This window comes from Salvelinus alpinus, chromosome 2 (assembly GCF_045679555.1).
Source record: "Salvelinus alpinus chromosome 2, SLU_Salpinus.1, whole genome shotgun sequence".
NCBI classification, from domain to species: domain Eukaryota; kingdom Metazoa; phylum Chordata; class Actinopteri; order Salmoniformes; family Salmonidae; genus Salvelinus; species Salvelinus alpinus.
The window spans coordinates 61,979,807-62,000,946 of NC_092087.1; the positions used below are offsets into that span (position 1 = coordinate 61,979,807).

General features: G+C 40.9%; 1 protein-coding gene across 7 annotated transcripts in view; it reads left to right on the top strand.

Moving 5' to 3' along the window:
• The window catches only part of LOC139566130 (copine-3-like), a 68,988-nt gene extending 48,052 nt beyond the window's left edge, over positions 1-20,936 (top strand). For 4 of the 7 annotated variants that reach the window (XM_071387120.1, XM_071387073.1, XM_071387086.1 and 1 more), the window contains 10 exons: positions 5,143-5,232; positions 5,609-5,707; positions 6,084-6,170; positions 7,040-7,099; positions 7,563-7,696; positions 8,208-8,262; positions 8,357-8,408; positions 14,215-14,348; positions 16,480-16,716; positions 16,962-20,936. In XM_071387120.1, coding sequence (XP_071243221.1) covers positions 5,143-5,232; positions 5,609-5,707; positions 6,084-6,170; positions 7,040-7,099; positions 7,563-7,696; positions 8,208-8,262; positions 8,357-8,408; positions 14,215-14,348; positions 16,480-16,716; positions 16,962-17,075 — 1,062 coding nt within the window. In that variant the 3' untranslated portion in view covers positions 17,076-20,936. Of the gene's footprint in view, positions 1-5,142; positions 5,233-5,442; positions 5,539-5,608; positions 5,708-6,083; positions 6,171-7,039; positions 7,100-7,562; positions 7,697-8,207; positions 8,263-8,356; positions 8,409-14,214; positions 14,349-16,479; positions 16,717-16,961 lie in introns of all 7 variants that reach the window. The other 3 variants (XM_071387081.1, XM_071387099.1, XM_071387110.1) reach the window with 1 other exon arrangement.
• Positions 20,937-21,140: the final 204 nt, after the last annotated feature.

Genomic DNA, 21,140 nt, shown 5'->3' on the forward strand with positions numbered 1-21,140 from the left:
CAAAGACTGGGTATGTCAGAAAGAAAGTAGGCGCACATGTAATTGGTTTCTGTCAGTTCTTGCCAGCGAGTGCAGAGATTCGGGCAGACACGGCTGTAGAGAGGAAGGCTCATCGAAGTTGGTGAAACTCAGAATGAACGTTGTAAAATCACTCATACATTGGAAAAACATTGCATGTATCTTAACATCTTAATGTTGTGTTGTGAACATTTGACATCTATCGCGTTTAATTGCTACCGAGGGCAAGGTAAAATATTAAACTTGTCGATGTCCAGTTTCTAAACACCAATAGCAAGCTTGCTCAAGGGCCGACTTAAGAGTTTGCCTGCCCGGCTACAAGTTTGTTGACGAGCTGGTGACAACCAATTTACGAAGTAAATCGGGAAGAAATGGCCTACAGCAGGATTTTTCAATTCCGCTACTGGAGGGCTGAAACTTTTTTTTGTTTCTACCTGATCGTTAATTGCACTCAACTGGTGTCCCAGGTCTGAATCGGCCCCTTATTAGAAGGAGTGGATGAAAACCCAGTAAGTGTTTTGGCCCTTCCGGACTGTCATTGAACACCCCTGGCCTACCTTCATACCACTCTGATACCAGCACATTATATCAGCAGTGTCAAATTAGGATACACTGGTTGCTGATCTTCATGTTGTCACAATTGCTTTTTGGGGGGGGTGCGCTGTGTATGGGAACTCAACTGCTTTAGTAGTCATGCTTTTCCTCAAGGAAAATGACTACGAGACTGAATACTCATCGGGTGTTCATGACACAGAATACTGGTAATAAATTGTCATGTTTTGCTTCCATAAAAGTTTTAGTTGTGTATGTGATTTAAAACTGATTTAGCAGTTATCCGCCATTAATTTCCTCAAGGACACAGAACAAAATAGGCTACTTCACGCGCATTTCACCACCCACGTTTCTTTTAAAATGCCCGCTTCTTTCCACAAGCCCACCACTACTCTGAGACCAGTCCAGAGTACAGCTACCTATTTTTGTAATGAATTCTGTCTGATGAAGTTGTTTTCACCAGAACAGCATGTTTGAAACGTTCTCTAATAAAGTAGTATTTCTTTAATGGAGAGAGTATCGTGCCTGACCTTATTTGTCTATATTGTTATTTTGGCATGGTGCAATTGTAATTTTTATTTGTTGTGACTTGTTTCTCTCAGCCATTTGTGACCCATTTCAAGAAACTAGGTGTATGTTGTGGGTCACTACTTCACAGAGCCGTTTGAACAAACTTTTTGTTAAATTATCACAATTCGTTTTTTTGGAAATGTAAGTTCACGTTCGAGAAGGCATGTGCCTTAATAACCAACTTGTATGCCATCTGTAAATACGAATACAATTGTTAAATTACGAGTCTAGTTGGTTTAGCCAAAGAAAAAGGCAGCAACCTTCGCGCTGGCCATGATTGGCTGAGATAATGAGTGAGCTGGACATGCTGAGAGATAATTTTGGATTGGTCTGCCATATAACACGCTTCTGTCTATTTGAGCTAGTCAGTCTGTATAGGTAATCCTAACGCAGCTTTTTTTATGTATTGTGTTTTAAAACTGCATGTTGCTCTCTGAAATCAGTGGAATTCAAGTATGATAGTTTCCAGATTACATCTTCAAACTAAGGGCAACCATGGCATCCGACAGGAGACGGGTCCAACCATGAATGATAGTCTGGCTAGCTACATTGTCAGATATTACATGTTTCTAATTTTGACAGAGCCATTTACTTGGCTAGCTATAGCCTAATGTTAGCTAGCTAACATTGAAACTGGTTGGTTCGCTACCTGCAGATTTCATGCAGGGTAGTAACGTTGTGATTATGGTTCATTGTTTACCAATCTAGCTGGCTGGCTCGCTATATGCCCTTATTATTTGTATCTCAGAGCTATTTGCTTAGCTAGCTATAGCTTAGTGTTAGTTAGCTAACATTGAACCTGGTTGCTTAGCTACCTGCAGGGTAATAACATCATGAGTTGTGATTTATGGTTCATTGTTTAGCTAGCTAGCTAGCTACGAACGCTCAACACCCATTGAATATGGCCCGTGCCCGTAAACTCATCGGCCAGAGCGTGCGCGATGTTGGGCTAAAGCTTAAGAGGGTGTGAATGATGCTGAATTGGTGTAGACAAAGAACAGCTCTCCAGGAGAAGTACCAAAACATTCAAAGGCCATTTTCTTAAAAGTGAGTTTACAAACATTCAAAGCAAAATCACATTCCCGTTGTTCCTCAACTGTAGTGTGTGATATACCATTTTGTAGCTCTGAGTCTCTACTGGGGTTGCACATTTTGGGGAATATTCAGAGGTGGAAACTTTCCGTCGGAATTAACGGAAATATATGCAAATTAATATAATTTAAATGTAGATGTTTATTGCATTGGAAATGGAGACAGAAACCTAAACCTTTTACCTTATCATAAGTAGACATAATTGCAAATGATTCAATCCTTCCAATAGAAATAAAAAACAATTCAGTTACCAATTGAACTAATTAAATGAGTTGACTCTTCACATGGGATGATTTCACTGAACAACAAAATTGAATATTGAGTGATCCCCCAATTATCCATTGCATCTCCCAAAAACATTTTCAATATACATCTGTAAAATGATAGAGGAAGACAACCAAAGCTTTAGTTTCTAGACTCGGGCTTCCATGTCTTCTCCCCGGAGCTCCTCAATGTCCACCTCTTGAACATCAGACTGAGGCCTCATCTTCAGTCACTTTCCAACCTTGTTGAGGATGACTCGTTGTCAGGCTCAAAAAGCCTAAAATTTGCCCGGATGGCAACCAATTTTTCAGCCCTTGTATTGGTCAGCCTGTTGCGTGCTTTAGAGTGTGTGTGTGTGTGTTCCCAAACAAGGACCAGTTGCGCTCTGAGGCGGCTATTGTTGGTGGGATTTGTAGGATGATGGAGGCAACAGGGGAAAGAGTCTCAGATCCACACAGTTCCTTCCACCAGGTGGCTGATGAGATATGTTGGCACGACTGCCATATTGCATCTCCATCCCAAAGCCCTTGCTTGGAAGTGTACTTCGCCAGACTGCCAAGAACCTTGCCCTCATCCAGGCCAAGGTGGCGAGACACGGTAGTGATAACACCATGGGCCTTGTTAATCTCTGCACCAGACAGGATGCTCTTGCCAGCATACTTGGGGTCCAACATGTACGCTGCCACGTGTATGGGCTTCAGGCAGAAGTCTTCACGCTTTTTGATGTATTTCAGAACTGCAGTTTCCTCTGCTTGGACCAACAGTGAAGTGGGCAGGGCAGTAGGATTTATTCTCTTACATCTGCAAGCAGAGTCCGAACATCAGACAGGATGGCATTGTCTCCCTTAAGCTGTGCAATGGCTACTGCTATAGGTTTCAGGCTGCTTACCACTCTCCCAAAATACATCATCCAGGAGGATCCTCCTGGTGGGGCTGTCCATATCGGCACTGTGACATGGCCATTTCTTGGAGAGACTCCTTCCCCTCCAGGAGACTGTCAAACATGATGACAACACCACCCCAACGGGTGTTACTGGGCAGCTTCAATGTGGTGCTCTTATTCTTCTCACTTTGCTTGGTGATGTAGTTTGCTGCTATAACTTGACTCTCTTGTAGAGTGTAACCATTGTTTTCAGTGCCATGATGTCCTTGAGGAGCAGATTCAATGCATGAGCAGCCGATGGGTGTGATGTGAGGGTAGGACTCCTCCACTTTAGACCAAGCAGCCTTCATGTTTGCAGCATTGTCTGTCACCAGTGCAAATACCTTCTGTGGTCCAAGGTCATTGACTGCCTTCAGCTCATCTGCAATGTAGAGACCGGTGTGTCTGTCCCTTGTGTCTGTGCTCTTGTAGAATACTGGTTGAGGGGTGGAGTTGATGTAGTTCATTATTCCTTGCCCACAAAAATTCAACCACCCATCAGAGATGATTGCAATACAGTCTGCTTTCTCTATGATTTGCTTGACCTTCACTTGAACTCTGCATCCAGCAAATGAGTAGATAAAGCATGTCTGGTTGGAGGGGTGTATGCTGGGCGAAGAACATTCAGAAATCTCTTCGAATACCCATTGCCTGTGAGCATCAAAGGTGAACCAGTTGCATACACAGCTTGAGCAAGACATTCATCAGCCTTTCTCTGACCTACGTTCCTCCATTGAGTCAAAAAAACGTGAGGACCATGAGCTGTTGCTATCGATAAGGTGTCTTCATCATTTTTACCTCAAATAGAAGTAGAGGGACTTTTGTCAGAGGTTGCTTGTGAGCACCGAGGGAACTTTATGCACTTGGCCAGATGATTCTGCATCTTTGTTGCATTCTGCACATATGATTTGGCACATTATTTTCAAATGTACACAGCTTTTCATTCTACATTAGCTGCAGTGAAATGTCTCCACATCAGATAGTGCCCGTTGCATTTTCCTGTAAAGATTAGAAAACAATGAGTAAAAAAAAAATAATACAATTCCATGTACAGATAAATAGTTAAGCAGTTAGATTTAAACAACTCTTTTGTATGAAATGTTTTAAAATAAAAGGTGAATTAACACTCCTCATTTAGCAGGCTCAAGCGAGCTAAAACCCACATGGTAGCAAAAACTAACTAGCAGAAAGTGTTAAGTTAGAAATGATTTAAACACTTTGCTGTAGGCTACTCTTTAACGGTTAACAAAAATTAATGTATGTCATATGAAATATATACACTCCACCCAGTATTGTAATCAAAACTTACCAGAAAGCATGTAGTCCTTGGCTCAGACAGTGTAGTGTGGGCTTAAAGCATCTCATTAGTGTGCAAGATCTTGAGAATCAGCTGTACATGTGATGGAAGAATGCACTGTGCATGCAAAGGGTTGCAATTCCATTGAATTGGGGATAGTTTAACTAAAATATGCCACAAGACCTAGAATTGCCTTATGTGTATCCCACAAAAAAGGTTCACTGTTAAGATAACTTTTTTGACGAATTTAAGCAAAATTTGCAGAAAGTTTCCGACGCTTTGCAACCAAGTCTCTTTTATCCAATGTAAAAATATATATAATTTAAAAAATACAATTTAAAATTTTGTTACATAAGACCGATTTGAGCCGGTCAGTCACATTTGAACTTTTTTTTATTTTACATTCTCTTTGTATTTATTTTGTTAGGTTGTCAAGAATAATCTGAGTCCGTCATGGAAGAAATTCACTGTGGCTCTGCAAACATTCTGCAACTGTGACATGAGCAAACCAATCAAGGTATGAATAGCTAAAAGACCATGGCATTTGGCAGACCTGCACTAGCATGTAGAGAACTTTCAGAGCTTATGGTGTCCTATAGAACCTGTTGAATTAGATATTGTGACAACAAAAAAGTTGTTTTGTCTTGATATAACCTACAGCCCTATTGTTATGGTATCTCTGACCTACTGTAGCCCCAGGGCTTACCTATGTGTCTGTTACTGGCAGGTCACTTGTTACGATAAGGACGAAGACACCAGTTCAGATATGATAGGCGAGTTTACTTGCACTACCCGCCAGCTTTTGGATGCTAAAGACCGTGCGGTGAGCCAAAGAGAACCTCTCTGTCCTTTTGTCTCTCTTAAACTCCCTCTCTCCTGTCCCCCTTCCCCAGGTCCACTGCTCTGATTATGATAGTGATGGCTCGCATGACCTTATCGGTGTTTTCCAAACTAATGTGTCTGAGCTGCAGAAAGCTGCCCATGGTTCGCCGGTGAGACCATGTATTTTTCTTCTAGCACTTTTACTTTTTGCTTGCCTTACTATTAAGCTGCTGTCTCTCTATTGGTCCCACTTGACATTAAATTGTAAAGATACCATCTTGCATGAATTTAGTTGTTTTGTGTAATTGTATCCCACTACACAGTAACTTCACTAATTACTCATTTATATATATTTTTTTTGCCAGTTTCTGATTACAATTTAATCCTTGTTCTGTGCCTTTACAGTATAGATACCATATGCATTATATATTAACTACGTGTAAGAGCTGAGCAGCTTAATGTAAAGTGTTTCTGCCTCATGTATCTAATCATGGTGATGGTAGTTTTGTATTTGAGGAAGTTTTATATATTGCCCATTGTGATCAGGTGGAGTTTGACTGTGTCCATCCAGAGAAGAAGAAGAAGAAGAAGAGTTACAAAAACTCTGGAGTAATCAGTGTCAAGGGCTGCCAGGTAGGTTATAATTATACTGAACAAAAATATCAAATGCAACAATTTCAACGATTTTACTGAGTTACAGTTCATAAATGGAAATCAGTGAATTGAAATAAATGAATTAGGCCCTAATCTATAGATTTCACATGGGTGGGCCTTCTCCAAATTGGGTGGGTCTATGCCCTCCCAGGCTCACCCATGTGAAAACCATAGATTAGGGCCTAATTCATTTATTTCAATTGACTGATTTCCACCCACTGGGGTGCCAGCCTCAGCCAATCAGACCATTCCGCAGGTGAGGCCAGATATGGAGGTCGTGGGCTGGCGTGGTTGCACGTGGTCTGCGGTTGTGAGGCTGGTTGGACATACTGCCAAATTCTCTAAAACAACAGAGGTGGCTTATGATAGAGAAATTAACATTCAATTCTCTGACAACAGCTCTGGTGGACATACCTGTAATCAGCATGCCAACTGCACGCTTCCTCAACTTGAGACATCTGGCATTGTCTTGTGACAAAACTGCACATTTTAGTGTCCTTTTATTATCCACAGCACAAGGTGCACCTGTGTAATGATCATGTTGTTTAATCAGCGTCTTGATATGTCACACCTGTCAGGTGGATGTATTATCTTGGCAAAGGAGAAAATCTCACTAAAGGGATATAAACCCATTTGTGCACAAAATTTGAGAGAAATGTTTTTTTTGCATATGGAACATTTCTGTGATTTTTTTTAAATTTCAGCTCATGAAACATGGGACCAACACTTTAAATGTTGCGTTTATATTTTTGTTCAGTATAATTGCACAGTAGCTTATCATTATCCCTTAGATTTTACCCTATTTTTAAAAGTTGATACTTCTAAAGCAAATTGTAATTTCCCCCTAGATACAGGCACAGTACACATTCCTGGACTATGTCATGGGAGGTTGCCAAATAAATTTTACGGTAAGTGCAGGCTCTTCAGATACAATCAGAAGTAAGGGGTTGAAGTTTTGTTTATTAGCTCATGTCTAAAACTCAAGCAATATGTTTGATGGATTGAAAATGTGTGATGTGGTTGTCCCACCTAGCTATCTTAAGATGAATGCACTAACTAAATCGCTCTGAATAAGAGTGTCTGCTAAATTACTTAAATGTCAAATGTAAACGGCTGAGGGATGGGGCTGGAGAAATGTAACCACTCTCAAAATAGAGTACATATTTTACAGCAATTACAAACAATTGATTAAAACAAGCTTATATTTGCGGTTTTGATGTGGTACGGCAAATAGACTAAGCTCAAGAGGCATTTACAAGTTCTTTAAGAATCAATGGCTAGATCTATAAAATTCCAAAATTTGATGTACCATTCCCGGATTGCTTTTTGTACCAATTGGACCATCACTCATGGTTCCTATATTTTTCTAAGGTGGGCATTGACTTCACTGGGTCAAACGGCGACCCTCGCTCTCCACAGTCCCTGCATTACCTGAGTCCTGATGGTCTGAACCAGTACCTGTCGGCCACATGGTCAGTGGGCCTTGTGGTCCAGGACTATGACACGTAAGAAGAACTTTCTGCTCAGTAGAACGCCGAAGAGGGAGAGACCATGAGTAGATTTAATAGATGGCTAAATTCAGATTCCCTACCCTTCTCCTCAGTGTACACTTGTTCACCACCCACGCATTTAAAATAAATTATCTGGTGTAACGAATATGGTGGGTACGCTCTCCAGCCCATGCTGACACCAGTCCAATGCTGTTAAATTTATGAGAGGAAGAGGGAACTGCACATTTTGGGGGAGAGGCAAAGGGAATCTGAATACAGCAACTGAGATGAATAAGAGCACATGTCTTGACTACCTGGTTGGGCAGATTTAGGTCATGGAAATGTTTAGCCCTAAGGATCATTACCAAATTGTTATTTCTATAGAGGCGTGGACCTAAATGGACTAACATGGCAGGTTTGGCCTGTTACTGACTCTCTTGTATTGAGGCGTGGACAACATCCCTCCATTGTTTTCATGGTCATTGTGATAGTCTACTCAAATCTCAAGTTATATGCGCTTCCTCAGTGACAAACTCTTCCCTGCCTTTGGATTTGGAGCTCAAGTGCCCCCAGACTTCAAGGTTAGATAAAAAAATAAATAAAAGAATCATGGGTAAATATTTCAGGAAAACACGTTTTATAAATTAGTAAATTGTTGTGTTATTAACCCTGCAGGTATCCCATGAATTTGCACTGAACTTCAACCCAAGTAATCCTTACTGTCAAGGTAAATATTTCCCTTCTGTGAAGTGTGTATGTTAATATAATCCATGTCCATCAGCATGACTATCACCTCATGTTTATTAATCTAACCTGTTTAGATTAAATTAAACCATACTCTGCCTGTTGTTGGTCAAGATGCATAATGATTTATTCATTCATTTATTTGCCATTTTAAACATATAAACCTACAGCGCCCATACTCAATACGAACAACACCGAATTGATTTTCCTCTGTCAACCGAATGCGCCGCTTAGTTCTTAGAACCGTGGATATGTGTGTAACCTCCAATATCAAATTGTATTTGTCACATGCGCCGAATACAACAGGTGTAGACCTTACCGTGAAATGCTTGCTTACATGCCCTTAACCAACAATGCAGTTTTAAGAAAAATACCTAAAGAAAACAAATGGTTAAAGAGCAGCAGTAAAATAACAATAGTGAGGCTATGTACAGGGGGTACATGTGCGGGGGCACCGGTTAGTCAAGGTAATATGTACATGTAGGTAGAGTTATTCAAGTGACTGCATAGATGATAAACAGAGTAGCAGGAGCGGAGGGGGCACAATGCAAATAGTCTGGGTAGCCATTTGATTAGATGTTCAGGAGTCTTATGGCTTGGGGGTAGAAGCTGTTTAGAAGCCTCTTGGACCTAGACTTGGCGCTCCGGTGCCGCTTGCCATGCGTTAGCAGAGAGAACAGTCTATGACTAGGGTGCCTGGAGTCTTTGACAATTTTTAGGGCCTTCCTCTGACACTGCCTGGTATAGAGGTCCTGGATGGCAGGAAGCTTGGCCCCAGTGATGTACTGGGCCATACGCACTACCCTCTGTCGTGCCTTGCGGTCGGAGGCCAAGCAGTTGCCATACCAGGCAGTGATGCAACCCATCAGGATGCTCTCAATGGTGCAGCTGTAGAACCTTTTGAGGATCTGAGAACCCATGACAAATCTTTTCAGTCTCCTGAGGGGGAATAGGTTTTGTTGTGCCCTCTTCACGACTGTCTTGGTGTGCTTGGACCATGTTAGTTTGTTGGTGATGTGGACGCAAGGAACTCTCAACCTGCGCCACTACAGCCCCGTCGATGAGAATAGGGGCGTCCTCGGTCCTCCTTTTCCTGTAGACCGCAATCATCTCCTTTTGTCTTGATAACGTTGAGGGAGAGGTTGTTTACCTGGCACAACATGGCCAGGTCTCTGACCTCCCTATAGGCTGTCTCGTCGTTGTCAGTGATACCACTGTTGTCATCTGCAAATGTAATGATGGTGTTGGAGTCGTGCCTGGCCGTGCAGTCATGAGTGAAAAGGGAGTACAGGAGGGGACTGGGCACGCACCCCTGAGGGGCCCCCATGTTGAGGATCAGCCTGGCGGATGTGTTGTTACCTACTCTTACCACCTGGGGGTGGCCCGTCAGGAAGTCCAGGATCCAGTTGCAGAGGGAGGTGTTTAGTCCCAGGGTCTTTAGCTTAGTTATGAGCTTTGAGGGCACTATGGTGTTGAACTCTGAGTTGTAGTCAATGAATAGCATTCTCACATGGGTGTTCCCTTGGACCAGGTGTGAAAGGACAGTGTGGAGTGTAATAGAGATTGCATCATCTGTAGATCTGTTGGGGCGGTATGCAAATTGGAGTGGGTCTAGGGTTTTTTGGGATAATGGTGTTAATGTGAGCCATATCCAGCCTTTCAAAGCACTTCATGACTACAGACGTGAGTGCTACGGGTCGGTAGTCATTTAGGCAGGTTCTTGGGCACAGGGACTATGGTGGTCTGCTTGAAAAATGTTGGTATTACAGACTCAGTCAGGGACAGGTTGAAAATGTCAGTGAAGACACTTGCCCGTTGGTCAGCACATGCTCAGAGTACACGTCCTGGTAATGCATCTGGCCCTGCGGCCTTGTGAATGTTGAACTGTTTAAAGGTCTTACTCACATCGGTTGCGGAGAGCGTGATCACAGTTTTCCAGAACAGCTGATGCGCTCATGCATGTTTCAGTGTTACTTTCCTTGAAGCGAGCATAGAAGTAATTTAGCTCGTCTGGTAGGCTCGTGTCACTGGGAAGCTCTCGGCTGTGCTTCCCTTTGTTGTCTGTAATAGTTTTCAAGCCCTGCCACGTCGGAGCCGGTGTAGTACGATTCGATCTTAGTCCTGTATTGATGCTTTGCCTGTTTTGATGGTTTGCTGGAGATTATTGCGGGAATTCTTATAAGCTTCTGGGTTAGTCTCGCTCCTTGGAAGCGGCAGCTCTACCCTTTAGCTTAGCGCGGATGTTGCCTGTAATCCATGGCTTCTGGTTGGGGTATGTACGTGCAGTCACTGGGAACGACGTCATCGAAGCACTTATTGATGAAGCCAGTACCTACTGTGGTGTACTCCTCAATTCAATGAAGAATCCCGGAACATATTCCAGTCTGTGCTAGCAAAACAGTCCTGTAGCTTAGCATCTGCTTCATCTGACCACTTTCTTATTGATCTTGTCACTGGTGCATCCTGCTTTCATTTTTGCTTGTAATCAGGAGGATAGAATTATGGTCAGATCTGCCAAATGGAGGGCGATGTATAGTTTTGTACATGTCTCTGTGTGGAGTAACAGTGGTTTACATTTTTTTATTTTTTTTATTTTTTCCCCCCTCTGGTTGCACATTTAACATGCTGATAGAGATGAGGTAAAACGGATTGAAGTTTCCCAGCATTAAAGTCCCCGGCCACTAGGAGCGCCACCTCTGGATGAGCATTTTCCTGTTTGCTTATGGCGGTATACAGCTCATTGAATGTGGTTTTAGCACCAGCATCGGTTTGTGGTGGTAAATAGACAGCTACGAAGAATATAAATAAACTCTCTTGGTAGATAGTGTGGTCTACAGCTTATGGGTTACTCTACCTTAGGTGAGCAAAACCTTGAGACTTCCTTAGATATCGTGCACCAGCTGTTATTTACAAATATACATAGACCGCCACCCCTTGTCTTACCAGAGGTGGCTGTTCTATCCTGCCGATGCTGTATGTTATTCATGTTGTTCAGCCACGACTCAGCCAAGATATTACCGTTTTTAATGTCCCATTGGTAGGATATACGTTCTTGTAGTTCGTCTACTTTATTTTCCAGCGATTGTACGTTGGCCAATAGTACCGATGGGAAAGGCAGATTAGGCACTCGTCGCTGGATCCTCACAAGGCACCCCAATCTCCTTGTGAATGTTGACCTGTTTAAAGGTCTTACTCACATCGGCTGCGGAGAGCGTGATCACACAGTTTTCCGGAACAGCTGATCCTCTCATGCATGTTTCAGTGTTACACGCCTCGAAGCAAGCATAGAATTCATTTAGCTCCTGCGAATGACAGGTATGAGGGCCTGTTTGGGTGTCTGCAGTAAATCCCTCATCAAAATCATTAAAGAAAAAATAGTTGTTCAGTTCAAGGCGAGTAATCGCTGTTCTGATGTCCAGAAGCTTTTTTTTGGACATAAGAGACGGTAGCAGCAGTATTATGTACAAATTAGTCTTCTGTTTCCATCTACGACACTCATAAGCTTTGCACGGCTCGTTATAAGGGAGTGTGACGCATCCAGAGAATGACTGGGGAATATGAATTGATTCTCCACAGAAGATAATACACAGATTGTCATCCCTGATGTTTTCCTAAACTTTCCAATACCTTTTCTAATGCATTTCAATCACTTCAAAGCATATTGACTGCCACTGTTAAAGCAATAGTTCATCCAAAATGTTTGGGCCAAATTTCTCTTACCTTGAGTTGTCTGTAGACCACGAGTGACAGCATCCACAATAATTAGTTGTTTACTTTTGCCACTGCCATAATGAGTTAGCATTATTAGCATTGTCCAAAAATGAATGTAATCCATGGTACTGATGGCAAAGCTGCATTGCAAGCTCCTTAAACTGTTTGGTAGCGTTGATACTCTAAGAACCTTTTCATGTTATTTTCCCCACGGGAATGTAGTTATTTTTGCAGTAATATTCCAATGGTCTGATAGATTCACACCCCTGGCTTGATTGAACTATGTCTGAGATCCCAATGGAAGATTCAAATTACAATGCAATACAACTGTATTGTCCATGTTAAAGCAAACAACAGAAACAGATGTGATGTGAGACTACAGAAGAAAATGGGTTGTTTTGAGTAACAAAATTCCAGCAATTATTTCATCAGTATGCACGTAAACAAATCCCTGCAAACTCCACTAACTACCGAATTTAGTTTAAAGTGTTTTTTAGGAAATTTCTCCTAATGCAGCTTTGCTAACATCGGTACCATGGATTACATTCATATTTGTGGACAATGCTAACCATGCTAACTCCTGGCTTTGGCAAAACAGATTATTGTGTTCTGGCCTACACACATCTCAAGGTAAGAGACATTTGACCCAAACTTATATTTTGGATGAACTATCCATTTAACCTCTCTTGGGCACGTGAGATGGTAGCGTCCCATCTCTTCAACAGCCAGTGAAACTGCTGGGCGCCAAATACAGAAATACTCATTATAAAAATTCAGAAAACAAAACATATTTTACATAGGTTTAAAGATTAACTGCTTGTGAATCCAACCACGGTGTCAGATTTTTAAAAAAATTTAAAAAAAATAAAATAAAAAATGCTTTGTGGCGAAAGCATACCTTAAGATTATTTGAGAACATAGCCCACTAGACAAATCATTACAAACAGTAGCCAGCCAGGTAGAACAGTTACACAATTTAGAAATAGAGATAAAATGAATCCATTACTTTTGATCTTCATATGGTTGCACTCAGCAGACATTAATTTACTCAATAAATGTTCCTTTTGTTCGATAAAGTCTCTTTATACCCAAAAACCTCAGTTTTGTTCGCGTTTTCTTCAGTAATCCACAGGCTCAAACGCAGTCAAAACAGGAAGACAAAAAAATCCAAATTGTATCCGTAAAGTTCATATAAACATCGTTTGACATGTTTCTATTCAAACCTCAGGTTGTTTTTAGCCTAAATAATCGATAATATTTCAACCGGACAATAACGTCGTCAATTTAAAAGGTAAACAAGAAACGCACTCTCTCGGTCTGGCGCAGGAAAAAGCTCTGTGACACGGCAGGGTCCACTCATTCAGACTGCTCTTACTTCATTTTTCAGAATACAAGCCTGAAACAATTCCTGAAGACTTGACATCTAGTGGAAGGCATAGAAACTGCAATTTGAGTCCTAAGTCAATGGATACTGTATTGGCATTGAATAGAAAACTACAAAATCAGGTTTTCCCTGCCAAATCAGTTTTGTTATACTCACAGACACTATTTTAACAGTTTTGGAAACTTTAGAGTTTTCTATCCAAATCTACCAGTTATATGCATATCATATATTCTGGGCCCGAGATGCAGGCAGTTTAATTTGGGCATGCATTTCATCCAAAATTCCGAATGCTGCCCCCTACCCTAGAGAAGTTAAGTCCTTGTCCGTTGAAGGCCATTGGTTCAGTGTACCTTTGTCATACAGATAACTATGCAACCACTTTGTTCTTCAGCAATGTCACAACTTTGCACTTTCTTTGCATATTTTCAGTCAAGTTTAATGTTGTACTAAAATATTTTTTTTGTTTTTAATTCATTTAAATATCTAATTAGTCTCATTTGATGTATTTACCAGTATTCCTCAAAAATGTTAAGCAAAAACATGTAACCCAAGTCATAAAATGTACAATATCCATCCAGACCGTTGCCGCATAGGAAATGTGTGTGATTGAACCTTCCCAAATAGTATTTTGAGTATCACTGACCTACAGTATATACACCAGTTCAAGCTCAAACTGTGGCCCTGTGTGTTGCAGGGGTCCAGGGGATTGTGGAGGCCTACCGCATGGCCCTACCTCAGGTGAAGCTCTACGGTCCCACCAACTTCTCCCCCATAATCAACCACGTGGCAGGCATCGCGTCAGGGGCGGCACAGCAGAACAACGCATCGGTGAGTCTAGACCACAGGCAACACCTCTTCCCCTCATCTCATTAAAGGTTATCTTCACTTTTTCGGCTTACCTTTTAAAATAGACTATAACAATATAATACATGAGACTTGTATAGCGCTTTTCAAGGACCCAAAGTCGCTTTACAATTGTAGAAATTAAACAAAAAAACATCAGACTAAACAAAAACATGAATAAAGAGGGGTGGGCTCCAGGAAGGACTTCGGCCCATTCATCATCCACAAAGGATACTACAGCTGGCTCGGGTCCATTGGGCCCCACCGCCCTTCGATCCTTGAGGGGTTTGCAAAACCACTCAAGGGGAAAGAATGGCCGGACCTCCTCCGCCATTGCCCCAGCTGTTGTCATTGGCAGCTCTATTGGCCCACGAGTGTGAAAGATTCAGCAGGCTACTGGCATTACACACTTGGCTAAAAGATTACTGTAGCTCTGTTGAAATCACTCTTTATAGATAACTTTGACACCTGGAAACAGAAGATGCTCTACAGCAGTGGTTCCCAACCTCCAGTTGCGTCCCCACACACACACACACACACACACTATACAATGCATTTATTAAACATAAGAATTTGTTTTTATCACAACCCGGCTCGTGGGAAGTGACAAAGAGCTCTTATAGAACCAGGGCACAAATAATAATAATCAATAATTTGGCTCTTTTATTTAACCATCTTACGTATAAAACCTAATTTGTTAATCGAAAATTAATGGGTTACAGGTTAATGAGAATGGTGTGCTTGAAAAGATGCACATAACTGCAATGTTGTATTGGAGAGAGTGTCTTAAATCCTTTTCCACACAGTCTGTGCCTGTATTTAGTTTTCATGCTAGTGAGGGCTGAGAATCCACACTCGCATAGGTACGTGGTTGCAAAGGGCATCAGTGTCTTGCCAAGTCAGGATACTCTGAGCGCAGCCCAATCAAGAAATCTGGCAGTGGCTTCTGATTTAAATTACATTTTCACAGATATCGGTAAGTGGACTGGAGGCAGGGCATGAAAGGGATAACGAATCCAGTTGTTTGTGTCATCTGTTTCGGGAAAGTACCTGCGTAATTGCGCACCCAACTCAAGTGCTTCGCTGTTTCACATTTGACATTGTCCGTAAGCTTGTTCATTTGCACACAAAAAATCATACAATGATGGAAAGACCTGTGTGTTGTCCTTGTTAATGCAGGCAGAAAAGAGCTCCAACTTCTTAATCATAGCCTCAATTTTGTCCCGCACATTGAATATAGTTGCGGAGAGTCCCTGTAATCCTAGATTCAGATCATTCAGGTGAGAAAAAACATCACCCAGATTGGCCAGTCGTGTGAGAAACTCCTCGTCATGCAAGCGGTCAGACAAGTGAAAGTTATGGTCAGTAAAGAGAACTAAGCTCGTCTCTTAATTTAAAAAAAAAAAAAGGTGTCAACTTTGCTCCTTGATAACCAGAATTGTTCTTGCCATAATATGGATTTGGTCTTTTACCAAATAGGGCTATTTTCTGTATACCAACCTTACCTTGTCACAACACAAGTGATTGGATCAAACACATTAATAAGGAAAGAAATTCCACAAATTAAGGCACACCTGTTAATTGAAATGCATTCCAGGTGACTACCTCTGGTTGAGAGAATGCCAAGAGAGTGCAAAGCTGTCAAGGCAAAAGGTGGCTACTTTGAAGAATCTCAAATATAAAATATATTTTGATGATTCCATATGCGTTATTTCATAGTTTTGATGTCTTCACTATTATTCTATAATGTAGAAAATAGTTTAAAAAAATACTGTATGTAAATGTGATATGTGAGAATATATTTTTTTAAGTTTGAAAAAATGTCTAAAGCTGTTTTTGCTTTGTCATTATGGGGTATTGTGTGTAGATTGAGAGAAAAAACACAGTTTAATCAATTTTAGAATAAGGCTGTAACGTAACAAAATGTGGAAAAAGTCAAGGGGTCTGAATACATTCCGAAGGCACTGTGTACAAACATGATACAAATCAGACATTTACAATACAAGCCTACTCAACAGATATGAACACAGTGGAAAGCAGGAAGATTTGCCATGTCTAGTTCATTTCAAACTAAATCAAATTTAACAAACTTTTCTGTCCTCTTAACTTCCCTCAGCAATACTTTGTCCTGCTAATCATCACCGATGGCGAGATCACGGACCTGGACCAGACCCGGGATGCCATCGTCAAGGCCTCACGGCTGCCCATGTCCATCATCATCATCGGGGTGGGTGAAGCAGACTTCAAGGCCATGGAGCTGCTAGATGGAGACGACGGCGTACTCAAGTCCCTGAGTGGCGAGCCCGTGACCAGGGATATTGTGCAGTTTGTGCCCCTCAGACAGTTTGCCAATGTATGTTTATTTTAATCTGCAGTTGTGTCATTGTGAAATGTGTTGTCAGTACCACACCAGTTTGGCGAGGATTCACAAGTGTACATCACTTTAGTCTGTATCAGTGGGTAGTGTGGCACCATTCCATAACACTTTGGCGAGATATTGACAGATTTTACATACTTTTCTATCTTGAATTTATTTGTATATTTTGTTGCACTGCTATTGGAGCTCTTTCCTTCTCACTGTCCTTCCGCCCTCTGCAGGCCCCTAAGGAAGCCCTCGCCCAGAGTGTCTTGGCTGAAGTGCCCAACCAACTTGTGTCCTACTTCAAGATGCTGAAACTGGATCCAGTCAACATTCCTGCCCTCAAAGCTTAGTGGAGCAAGCAGAAATGCAGCACTTTTCATTCCTAGCCACTTGAGGGAGCCAGCACACCCCACCACACAGGGTTATGAGTATGCCCACTATCGGATGTGAAAATCCTGAAATGATTTCACTGTCAATGCTCATTTTGCCTTTTGATGCCACTTATGACAATTCTGACCATATATATATATAATTTTTTCTAGTCATAGATATTTCTCATTCTTTACTGCTTCAGATATTCTTCTTTCATTCCTCTGGAAGTAACAAGGAGTTCAAGAAGGGTGATGTTAAAAAAAATAGTGGAAAGGAGAGCTTTAAATAAAGCTAAAATAATAATGCATTTCGTGAAATGCAGCTTCAAAACATTTGATGAAATAAAGTAGGCTACTCGCGTAACAAATAAAGTTTGAACTCCTCGATCAGACCAAGAGATTATTTGCGTTTTGGTACACAAACACATTGTGTTGCAGTGCGTTCTGTGTGGCGCATACATGGATTTATCCAACGTATGCATTAAATTGTATTTGTAGACTTGACGGAAATAGTAACAAAGGGTGAATGTTGAACTTTTGTTGCACACATCCAGTAAAACAATTGTATTACGTAATGAAAAAAGTTTGACCTCCAGAATTGATTATGCAGCATTGATGCAATGATGCTGTAGGTCTGATCAAGGCGTTACTGGTGGTACATCTTCAAAATAATAATGGCTACAAATGCTTAGAGCATGCACCGCACGTTACATGTTTCTAAAGGCTTCTGCATGCTTTGGTTCGGCTGGCACCTAGCAGAAATCGGCTAGGTGAACTGAACGAGTGTGCTTACATACTCCTTTAAAAGACCTTCGCTTGAAAAAAAGCAGCGATGGTACTGTTTGTACAACTTGAGACTCCGTAGCCAGTATACACTTCCTCAAAATAGTCAGAAATAATCTAAGATAACTGAAGAAATGTCATACATTTTTACTTCGTTGAATGACAAACATTCCTGTTGACCAATGACTGACGAAGGGGTGTAGACTTCGGCTACTGAAATTCAGCTTGCCTCCAAGGTTTTTTTTGTGTGCGAACAGGAGAAAAAAACCTTGCTGAAGACCAAAACGAACAAAAACAGTCAATGTCGTCCTAATATATGCGCACACACACTATACCGAACTGTTTCGGATGGGAAGCATGCGGACGCCTTTTGTCTCGTGTGGCCAGCCTTTCAAATCCCGTATTGGAAGTCTGGCCATCTTCAAATTTGGATTTTCGAGTTTGAAGTGGCTGCATTCGTTTTGTATCTTGTGCATGTTCACGTGTTGCAAGTCAGAATCTCTTTGGAACTATACCAAACTCCAATTTAGAACCTCAGACTTTAACACAATAATGTGTTTCTTAGCAGTATTCGTTTGTTTGTAGCCTACTTTTTTTCCTTAGGGGATACTTCTCTTTATTTTCATTGCAAAGACGCTTCCTCCGTTATAGAGGTTAGGCAGGGTGATTCTACGTTATCAGTGCAAACGTCTTCATTTCCTAATTGTGTTTATTACATCATGGCCATTATCACTCCATCACTCGGTATTCCACCACTCAAACTTGAATACTTGTGCACGACTTTTTCCACTGCTTATTAACCTTTATGCAATGTAGTTTTTTATGATAGTGTATGTCACATTATGAGAGCTGGTATTATACACCACCTTGCACTTAATATGCTTAAAGTGTATACGTCACAAATGCCAAAATGTAAACATAACTGGAGACAAAGTCATTTTTGGAGGCATGACGCTACAGTATAGGTAGCAATAGGATTGGTAGCTAGCTAACTCTAAATCTCTAGCGAGCTAGCTGTGAAACGAAACTGATGTGGCTCCAGTAATGATAACATTTTGACATTTGTAACGTATCCAATTTAGAATGGTATTCTCATGCTGGAGATTAATTAGAAATGTATGCTAAATCATATTAATCTGCATGCTATGGATTGCTAAAGTTTTGTACCGAAGATTAAATGTGCCTTAATTAGAGTAGTGCTGTAGAACTTCTCACAAATTGTTTACTACCCCCATTTGAACACCATATTATCAGGAAATTGCTATTGATCCAGATGTTAGATGCTTTCGCCTATTCTATTTTCTCCCTAAAACAATGGAAACTAAAATGATAGATTTGAGAATGATGTTATGTATTTACATGAATTAAATCTAAGTGGCTGTGTTGGAGGATACCCCTTTTGATTAGAACATAACTTTGCCTACATATTTGCCCATGGTAGAAATGGTCAGAATATGAATATTTGACCGGAATGACCAACCGTTCAGGAGATAAAGCTCCACAAAGTTGGCCCATTTTGCTATTCCCCCCCACCCACAAGTCATGAGACATCCATATCTTGGTCATTGATGTAATTTCAAAGCATACAAACAGGGTTGTTGTTTTTTTTATGTTAATTAACAAAACGTGTTTTTCTTGTGTTATGGTGTAGTTTATACCCTATTTCACATCAAATTAGGTGTTTGTGTTATGCCCACCATTGGTTGAAACGCAGTATACTAAAATATGAATTAACATTTCAACTTCCAAATGGTACCATAAAAATTGTTGCAGGTCCACCCATCAGACAATGTTGACATGAACAGGAATATCCATTGACAATATTATTTAAAACAATCTTCTATAGCAGGGGTATTCAACTCACCCTACAAGGTCCGGAGCCTGCTGGTGTTCTGTTATACATGATAATGAATTCCACACACCTGCTGTCCCAGGTCTAAATCAATCACTGATTAGAGGGGAACAATGAAAAAATACAGTGGAACTGTCTTTGAGATCCAGAGTTGAGTTTGAGGGTTCTATAGGAAATGTGTTAATCGTAGAAATATAGATGATCGAATAGACCGCTCAAACTAAACTCTGACCTGGGACTCCAGGTGTGTGTGTGATAAATTCCAGTAGAACAGAAAACCAGCAAGCGCTGGACCTCGTTGAGTCCTGCTGGAATAGACAGTCCCATTCATCGGTGTGAGAACCGGCAGCCGTCTTTGTGGTAGTAGTTGGAAGTTAAAATGTCAATTCTATTTAATACCTATGGCGTACCAGCTAAATTTGCAGTGGTCTGAAGGGATAGGTCTAATCTAGGAATTATATTTCTCTGTTTTAAATTACACCCTCCCTGTTATCAAGTGTGCTGTGTCACAACCGATGGTGGGGACAACACAAACACCACAGATTTTGTAAAATAGGGTCTCCTCTACAATATGTGAATATGAAAAACTCTTGAGTTTAGATAATTGACAATAATTATAGTTTTTTTTTATTTTAGAAAATATGAAACAACCTTATACTCTGAGACAGTGAGACGACCTAATGATGGCTGTTTTTCAAAGGGGTCTCTATTTCCTAAATGTGGTCTGCAATTATAATTAAGACAAATGTTCTATTTTTATTTTATTATTTTTGTAAATGAGTTCTCTGTATGCCATGAATCTGGTTTGCTTTAGTAATGTGCTTTTGAGGCCAAAGAAGTGGATTTGGGTGTAATCTACACATTTGAACAGAATCTTAATTTCACAGGGCCATGGGGTTGATTTTGTCTTCGTTATACAGCAAGACGGTGATGTGCCATTTAGATCAGAAAAAACACACTTTCTAACTTAATGCCAAACAGTTGTGTCAAGTGTTTATCTTATCAGATACTTAATTAAGGAGCCAAAACAAATTATATAAAAATGAAATATCATTGTAACCAAGAGACCATAACTTTATCTAAGCCTAGCCATACCAACATTCAGCCAATTATATTTAGAATGCTTTCGTTATCACCCTTTCTGAAATATAGCTTTTTGCAACATGTTTTTTTGAATTCTGAAATAAATACATATTTCTAAATGATTTGCCTGGTTTTATATGAATTTTTTTACCCCTTTTTTCTCCCCAATTTTGTGGTATCCAATTGGTAGTTAGTCTTGTCTCATCGCTGCAACTCTCGTACGGAAGGCAGAGAGCCGTGCGTCCTCCGAAACATAACCCAGCCAGGCCGCACTGCCTCTTGACACAATGCCCACTTAACCTGGAAGCCAGCCGCACCAATGTGTC